This window comes from Chrysoperla carnea, chromosome 1 (genome assembly GCF_905475395.1).
Source record: "Chrysoperla carnea chromosome 1, inChrCarn1.1, whole genome shotgun sequence".
Lineage (NCBI taxonomy): Eukaryota > Metazoa > Arthropoda > Insecta > Neuroptera > Chrysopidae > Chrysoperla > Chrysoperla carnea.
The window spans coordinates 26,022,223-26,031,856 of NC_058337.1; the positions used below are offsets into that span (position 1 = coordinate 26,022,223).

The window sequence follows — 9,634 nt, forward strand, 5'->3', positions numbered from 1 at the left end:
ACAACAACAATAAGTAATAATAATAAATAAGTGGATAAACAAATTTTAAAAAAATTCATTGAGTTGAAAAAATTGTATTTCATGTCTAGAACTCGAATAGCCTAATTGGTAGGGCGCTTGACATGAATCCAATAAGTCCGGATTCGAGTGTATTTTTTTAAATTCTCTTTAATTAACCGTTCCATTGAATTAATAATTTATTGTTTATAAACAAATAGATACATTTGCTCCACTAACTCATACGTTACTAATGAATGATATTTTAGACCTATAAGAAACACATTCCAAAACATCTATAACTGTACTATCAGTAAAAGTGAACTAAGATATGAAAAAGTAAACAACACTACAGATGAAAAACGTTTCATAGAAAACTCTTGACGAGCAGATCTCCATCACTAAAGTCTTATTTTCCTCTTTATATAAGGATGTTCCAGCATGGTATTTGCAGTTTCTATGTTAAAGCAATGGTACAATTTTTTTTTCGACAGAATTTAACGAAAAATTAAATTTAAGAATTTAATAATGCTTAATATTAATTCCCAAAGTTTCAGAAATTTTGACCGTTTAAAATGGGAAATAATTATGCCAACGTCCCAATTTCGATCAATTTACGTCAAAATTAATATCTCGAAAGTGAAAATTAATTTCTAAATTTTTTTTTTAGAATTGTATTGTATAAACATTTTTTTCTACTTTTTCTTCAATATATAATAATATCATAAAAAATAGTTGGAGAGACCGGACATTTTACATGCTTTAAATGGGACATGACCCTCAAATACGCGAACTTTGTCTTTAAATATCTCGCGATCTAAACGGTCAAAAATTATGAAATTTTAGGAATTCATAAATAAAGCTATTATAAACCCGAGAAAAAAAATTCGGCCAAATCTGTCGAAAAGTGATTTCATGCTGGTACTACCTTAATGTTTCATATTTTTAGATTCTTTTTATTCAAATTCGATTTTTGTTTTTTAAATTACCAAAAGAGGACGGAAGCCTCCTAAAGAAAGACATTTTCTTAGCATGAACTCATGAATTTATATATCAACTTTTACCTACTCCCCGCCCCGCAACTCCATTTCGAGAGTATATGTATAGAAATGCACCACTCCATGAAAAACCGTAGACAACCTGGTATTTCGGCTTAAACAAAGGGGGAAAAGGGGTTGGAAAGTTGACGCCTCTAAAATGCACTTTCTTGACACTAATTTAACTTATATACAAATTTTCAACCCTCTTACTAATTTGGAGAGCGATCAAGTCTGCGTAGGTGTGGCAAAGCCTTAACTCCGCGAATAAAACATGATTTCGTGGTATAAAAAGGAGGAAAAGGAGCTGAATAGTTGCAAACTTTAAAAGGCACAATCTTGACTTTAATTCAACTTATGACACCAATGTTCAATCCTCCAGCTTAATTTGAAGAGGCTGTACAGATGTGTAAACTGCATAGACATAGAAATTTCGAAGAAACGGGTTTTCCCCCCTAGATATCCTCTGCATATATAAGATTTCAAAACTACAAAAATTGTGTTCTGGAGGCATGGAACGAATTTATAACATACAGTTTTAACACAGAGTTTTCTGATACCAATTCCAATGCAATACGAAAATCTAGGAACGTGTAAGCTGATGTAAATGTATCACGCTGTTCGGAATCAGGAACCATATTTTCCGTCGAATTTTGAATAGACAGAAATTTTTGTTTATATTTATTTAAATTTTTTACATAAAAATTTTTAATTAACCATCTAATAAATTTAAAAACTCACGTCTGTTGATTTTAATAACAAATTACTCAATAAATTTAGTTTGATTATTTATCACCAGAGGCATATTGATTATCTTGTTTCATCTATGGAGTTTATTAGATAAATGAACGTAGTAAATTACCTACCATCCATGAGCTGGTGTCACAGTTTGATTGATGTTACAGTGGTATTTAAATACTATCATTATCAGAGACAATCATGAGTGGGTGTTTTTCAAACGCTATTAATAATTCACCTAGCTCCAATCATGCCTACGTACAAAAAGAATCAATCTACACCAGTGATTTGCGAACTTTTGTTTCTCGTAGACCTTTTATACATTTATCCTGTTGGCTATAACCTCCCGGGAGAAACCAACCGCGGTCAACTTTACTTCCCGGTTATCATTTCTAGACCCGTGTAATTTTCAATCCGTGATCAATCAGATTTTGCTCTCCGCTCAATCTTCAATATTCCCGGTAAATTGTTTTTGGAACTTCCTCTTGCCGATACCCCTTTAATTTTCCTCGACCCCTTATTTTTACTTTACCTAGTGCGCCGGATTTGATCACCGGATTTGATTGATTTGTGTAATCTCACTTTGGGAATAAGTGAGATTACACGACAAACTTAATTTTAACAATATGCATTATAAACAAAGTGGTCAAAGGGGTAAAATCACTGGAAATGTTTTATTCCATTTTTAAAGACCTACAGTTATTCGAGTTTCAAAAAATTAAATATTTTGGGCATTAATTTTAAAAGCGAAAGTGCGCTCGATGCGGAATAAGACTCACAACCGCCAGCTTGCTTGGATATCGCTTTTGATGGATTGATAGATCTTGATTTGCAAAATAATTATAAACTATGTATAATCTAAAGTAGATTGTACCAATAATTATTCAACGCGTTTTCACTTGTATGCATTAGTTAATATAGTACGTGAAATAATTTTCAAATAAGCCCCCATTAAAAATTTATAATCTAGTTATTTCAACAATTTCAATTAATTAGAATATAATAATTTATTAATTACTAATAAGTAAGTATTAATTACATAGGAAGTACAGGACAGGAAATTGGGACATAAATAGTACAGATAATAAGCGGGGATACATTGGAAAAGTTGGGAAACAGCACTGATTTTAATGAATCATTTTGTAACGTGTTTATAAGATCCCAAGAAACCTTCAGCCAACTTAACCTAGTCATAAAAGGGCATAGGGTCAAAAAGCAGGAGATTACTACAAATTTTTTTAAATGCTTATTTTGGTTTAAAATTGTCATGTAGTAGGTATTTTTGGTCGCTGAATAAGAATTCGAAGAAAAAGTTTACACGGATTCTGAAACGTATTCCGAAAAACATTTTTCACCGGTAACTCCATTTTTTGACAAAAAAAAACCGGCTCTGAGGGGTATTGTAGCAGCTGGTTAAGCATCCGATGTCAGAATACGCGTATTATATGTCACCTCTGCCGAAAATCAAGAATTTTACTTGTTTGGCACAAAATTTTACCTATTTACTTTTTGGCGCTGATTACGAAACCGATGTCAAATTACTAGGAATCTGTCACGTATTCCAAAAATCGTGCCATTTTTGTCCAAGAATTTCACTTTTTTGGCCAAAAAAAAAAAGCAAACTATACATCGTTGAAACGAATCCTATGTCGGATTACACGGATTCTATAACGTATAGAAGTGAGCTGGTAGATCCTGGATCACCAATTCTTGAAAATTATTATATGACAATAGGAATACGAAAAGATCATAACATCCATGACAGGTCAAGATATCCAATTTCCTTGATTCTGGCTCCTAGGGGTTAAAAAAGTATATCAGTTTTAATTAAAATGATGATACCAAAATATTCGTTTTACATTTTTCAAAATATTTTTCTATGGTACAAAAATTCGATACAATGATTGCCACAAAAAATTATTGACATCACAATGTCTGCTAATGCCCAAGTATTATTTAGAGCCTCAAAAATTGAAAACACATTTTTCGATACATAATCAATCGTAATTTACTCTCATTTCACACTAAAAAACTATTCAGTCTATTCCGAGCTAGAAGGATGGATACCAGATACCAATTTACAAGCTCTTATTAACTTTTCAAAATCTTGTATTTGATTTTGCTTCTGATAACATAGAGGGCTGAAAATTCGAGCTGATATAATCCGAATCCGAACTACAAATGATTGAAGCATGGTAATTGAAAATTACGCGTTTCTTCCCATCGCTTCTACCAATTGTTTATTTCAATTTTGTATGGTACAAAACTTTAAACCATATCTACTTTCAATCAAATTTTTAAAGAAGCTTCATTGTAAAAAAAATGATCATTTAATCATAATAAATCATTATATAAATGATTATTTTTGTTTCAATATTGAAGAGAGATTAAATATTAATAATATTTCAATTTTGATTTTGAACTATTTGACCCTTTTTGTTCACACTTATAGGCAGATGTGACATTTAAAAAATATTTTTATCAATATTAAAAAATGTTTATGTTATTCATGTGCTTTCACATTAAATATTGATTTAAATATTACTGTAGGAAATAAAGCATTTGACCAAGGAATAGACTCTCCGTCAGAAAATTTTTATGGAAGTCGGTGGAAAATGTTTGACTGAATGTACTGAACAAAGTTATATATATGCGAATTTGTGCTTTTTCGGCAAGAACTCGTTATTGAGTAAAATAATGATTATCTTGTGGTTCTGGTGAATAATTTAATGTGAAAAATATATGACTTTTTATTTTGAACATTTCCAAACACTTTTTAATTCTTGATATTTGTTTCTTTTTCTCGCCGTTTTCGATATATAAGCATTTGAAAAATACAAACTTGTTCAGCCAAAAATTTGTTATTGATGTAAAATAACGTTTTTTTTTTCTTGAAACGCTTCAAATTAAAAAGTCATATAGTTTTCACATCAAATTTTTGACCAGAACCACAAAATAATCTTTAATTTCGCCAATAACGAATGAGGTTTCATGAAAATTGCCACGAGTCAAAAAATACTTAAAAATAGAATCGTCTATTGCTCGAATATAATATCTAATTGCTTTCAAAATAAATTTTTGATCAGAACCACAAAATAAGCTTTATTTTCCATAATAACGAATTTTCGGCTAAAATTAGGCATATTATTTTTTTAAATACTTATATTTTGAAACGGTGAAGCTAAATAAAAAATGCTGGGAATTGTTCATTATATAAAATGCAATAGTTTCTTTAAATGTAAAGTAAAGAAAATGAGGTGTCAAGATACTTCTGTCCCACAATATGGGGGTAAATCGAAAAAGCACAAGTTCGCATGTATATGACTTTGTTAAGTACACTCAGGCAAACATTTTCCACCGGCTCCCAATTAAATTTAATGACGAAGAGTCAATTCCTCAGCTAGACTGTTTTTTCGATTTTATTGCCTCGATTATATGATACGCACTACGCAGTAATTATTAATGATCCACAATTTTATTTACAAATATTTTTTGCATATTATGCCTTGCAGGAGTTGGTAATATTTACTTAAAACAAGTGAAAACAAACAATTGACTGAGTTAATTGTTGAAATACCATGTATAGGCAGTGTTGATAACTCTGTCACATTTCACATACATACATATCTGACATATTTAACTGATATTCTCATATAATGCGCAAGTGTTGATGCGCAGTCGTTTGTTTTTTGACGTCACGTAAATAACAAAAGATATTCACTTTGATATTAATATATTCATACATACTATAAAATTTGCACCTAATTAACGCCCTCGTGGGTAAACAGTGATGTTTACAAAAAAATGTTTCAAACAAAAGTTTTTTATTTTTTTATAAGCAACATTTTTTACATTTAAACTTTTGTTCTATCTCTAACGGTTTACAAGATGAGTCCTACGGACCGAAGACCCAATTGACCTATGATGCTCATTTACGAACTTGACCTGTCTTTTTACGTCCTGAGTACGCTGTAAAAATTTCAGATCGATATCTTTTTTCATTTTTGAGTTATCGTGTCCACAGACGGACGGACGGACAACCGGAAATGGATTAATTAGGTGATTCTATGAACACCTATACCAAAATTTTGTTCGTAGCATCAATATTTTTAAGCGTTACAAACTTGGGACGAAACTTAATATACTATGTATATTTCATATATACATGGTATAAAAATGATAACGATGTATTATTTTTTACATCGCATTTAGATACAATATATAAAATGACAAATTCATAAAGAATACTGTAAAAAAAAGAAGAGGCGTATAACAAAATCAAACGTTGAAGGAAAATACTTCCTATAATCTCAGGAAATATTAGAGATTTATGTTTGAAACAAAAAGGGATTATCTCTTCACCTTTTTTTCTTTTCCGTAAAACCCATTAGTGCATATTAAATATAGAAAGTTCAGAAAGAGGTGAATATTATTTTTCACAATCAAATAAAGTTCATTACTATCTTCGAATTTTTTTAAATGTAAAACTTCTTGTTAAAGATTATTTGTTTTCTTTGCTTCTTGCATTTTGGTTTCAATTTTTGAATAGCCAGACTCTAGCCATGTAGGGGAAAGTGTTATAAAATGATCCCTCAAAGTAAAATGATCCCTCGTTTTTGTAAGTGAACCATTAATTATGCCATCTATTATATTTATCGATAGATGGCTTCCACGTGATCAAATTAATCGTTGAACAAAGACTTAAGTCGATATAAAGGGTATTCACCAGTATATATATTCACCAGTATACTGTCCAGTGCTCATGACGTCAGAAGTCGGCGCCATATTGTACTGGTAAAACGGGCATGACAGAGTACATGAGTTCACCGGGTGATTGTACAAGAAATTTATTTATTTATTGTTCATTAAGAAGGAATAATGGCGTCTGAAGAAGACTTACTCGAATTTCTGAATACTATAAGAATATATACTTAAGAATATATATATATATATACACGCTCTGGCCAGTATATTTCAGAACGATTCACCAGCATGGCATCGGTTTATGACGTTATCAGCACTGGCCAGTATACTGGTGAATATTACGGAACACGCCCAAAAGCTATTTGGTGTTTCGTAGCAAATATATTAATTTTACTTCTTTTTTATCTATGGTAAGATAAATTTCAACGTACGTTTGATTTTTGTGTGTCAGTTTTCGCCCGCTGGTTGTTTTAGCCTTGGCTTTTGTTGACTTTTAATAATATTAAAACACATTTTGATAGGCGTATAATGAACTTTAATGTAAGTTTCAATAACGATGTTCAAATATGTCGTTACGGGTAAAATGATTCCCATTATATATAGGTTAAAGTGATCCCTATTTTGTGTGTAAAATTGTAATAGCTAAAATGATCCCCATTATGTGGCGTATTTTGAATGTGTTGATTTAGACTATTTTATCAGTGATTTTATGTTTGTAAAAAACGATCATTTTACCTCTTGTTATATAAGGTCAATAAAAAGATTAGTTTTGAGAAATATTGAAAATTTCTAAAAATTTGAACAAATCAAAAGAAACAGCCATGCCAATACAGCAGCAACAGTTGAATAAAGGCACCATAGATATTACATATCGCGAATAGTTTGGGAGGATCAATTTGAGACTCCTCATTTACAGCTTATAAGTTTGCAGTCAGAAAAGTTCATTTCTGAGTTCATTGGTGGTAGCACCAATGAGCAGTAATTAATAAATTAATAGTTTAATTTGGTTCACTGGAGCAAACCTAAAAATTAACTAGAAAATTTTTAATTTTAATATTAACATGCATATGTGTAAAGTTCTGTTACACCCGGTATATTACAAAAATTAATTTATTGGAAGTTACGGCCATCTGTTTATTAACAAATAAAATAACAAAAATAATCATACAGAAACCTACTTTATGGACACATGCCACGAGAGCAATTGACAGTTAACTTGTCAATAATACGTCATACTCGGACTCGGTTACTAAACATAACCAAAAAGTGTAATTTCTTTAAACTGACGTGTACATAATTTTCAAATTCAACGATATAAGCATGGATTTCTTTAATTCTATACCGACTCATATGGTAAATAACTATTATTTATAAAATAAATTATGAAATTAACGAACATTTTTTTCAGGATTATGAGGGACAAGCAAAAGCCGAAAAATTTTATCGTGTTATAATAACATTGTTCGGTGTTGTGGGTATCGTATGGGGATACATCATTCAACAATTTTCACAAACAATATTTATACTAGCAGCCGGTGCAATTTTAGCAGTATTGGTAAGTTGGCAAATTATAGAGTTTTTAAAATCGGCATTTATTTATATAAATGGGTAATATTCTAGATAAGTGTACCTCCATGGCCAATGTACCGTAAACATCCACTAAATTGGCAAAAACCAAGAGGCGATTCTGGTGATAATGCAAATGCGTCTAAGAAGAAGAAGAAATAAATAGGAATTTTTATACATTTTTTCTCAATAAATTATTATTGTCAATAAAAAGAACATGATGTTTTTATTACCCGCTTATAATTCGTTTTAATTTTGCTAATTATTAAGTTTTATTGCCACTACAATTAACTAGAGAAATTTGTGTGATTGTTTAATGATCTGAGAATGACATAGATTGTAACTTCAAGTTAAAAAGTTTTGTATTGTAATGATTGTGAAACTATGAGAGGTATACATTCTTGAGGTTTTTGCAGTTCCAATGCTAAAGTTATGGTAAAAATTTTTTCAATAGAATTTATCCCCGATAAAATTTCAGGAAGTTTGGCCTTTAAAACACGAGATAATTATGCCAACGTTTCCAATTTTGACTAGTTTGCGTCAAAATTAATACCTCGAAAACCAAACGCCTGATATTTTTTTAATTCTAAAAACATTACTTTCAATTCTACTTTTTTTCTCAATTCTGTCGAGATAATTTTTTAATATCGTAAAGAATAGCTAAGAGGGCAATGAGTTTTACATGCTTTCAATGGCAAAATCGCGAAATTTGCAGTCATAACTAACATTACTCTGAATCTGTGAAAAAAAATACGATAATCTGTCGATAAGAACATTCATGCTGGAAATACCTTGTGGATAAAAATCGTCAATACAGCCAAACTCAAAAGTATAAAATTCATACGTATTGTTTTCAGTGAATGCAAATTTGTTCACTTATGGGACAAAGGATTCATAGTTCGCTAATATGTAAATAATTATCTTATGCTTTTTCGTGATTAATATGCCATATCGTCTTTATCAGACTTAGATTTAAGATGTACAAAAATTTGGAAAATCTCGATGTTTGATTGTCACTTCTCCGTTTTGGAGCAGAGTCTCCGGTTTATCGAGTTATGTCTCCGATTTTCAAAGAATAGACTCAGGGTTTTGCCATTTTTATTTAAAAAATTATTCTCTTACATACAATAAAAATGTATTTTATATTCAAAAAATTAAAATTTATAATGTCCACACTATTACATAGATACCACCACTGATGTTATTCTAAAACCGTTTGCACTTCCATACTAATATTTTTATGCCAACAATTATTAATTTTATTCTTTAAGTGTAAGTATACTTATGATTTACCGGCGTAATTAAGTTATATTTACTATATTTAATATGAAAAAAGGGCTTCAGGTAGATTTTACGAAGACTAAAAGACAAAAAACAAATAATTGCCTGATTAATTGGAATGATCTCCGGATTTTTTGAAATTTTGATTTGGTAGCTCTAGAAGCCTTACCTTTACGGATCAGAAACTTTCACAATTACATAAGAATCTAGTTCAATTTTGACGAGATATAAATAAATGTGCCTTTTTAGTAAAACAAAACACAAATCTAATTAATTTTAGCCGTACAGATAAAATTGAATACTTATTTTGT

The 9,634-nt window shown here is 30.4% G+C and overlaps 1 protein-coding gene across 1 annotated transcript; it reads left to right on the forward strand.

Annotated features, from left to right (window-relative positions):
• Positions 1-7,692: 7,692 nt before the first annotated feature.
• On the forward strand, positions 7,693-8,239 carry LOC123305540 (signal peptidase complex subunit 1). Its single transcript, XM_044887292.1, has 3 exons — positions 7,693-7,829; positions 7,885-8,031; positions 8,097-8,239. Exons 1-3 carry the CDS (start codon positions 7,797-7,799, stop codon positions 8,202-8,204), a joined length of 288 nt encoding a protein of 95 aa, XP_044743227.1. The 5' UTR covers positions 7,693-7,796; the 3' UTR covers positions 8,205-8,239.
• The last annotated feature ends 1,395 nt before the right edge of the window (positions 8,240-9,634 follow it).

Excerpts from the sequence above, each read along its gene's own strand:
- LOC123305540 (XM_044887292.1), top strand. The coding sequence starts at position 7,797 with ATGGATTTCTTTAATTCTATACCGACTCATATG. Across the intron at positions 7,830-7,884 it reads ATTCTATACCGACTCATATG|GATTATGAGGGACAAGCAAA; the intron begins GTAAATAACTAT and ends CATTTTTTTCAG. Across the intron at positions 8,032-8,096 it reads GTGCAATTTTAGCAGTATTG|ATAAGTGTACCTCCATGGCC; the intron begins GTAAGTTGGCAA and ends GTAATATTCTAG.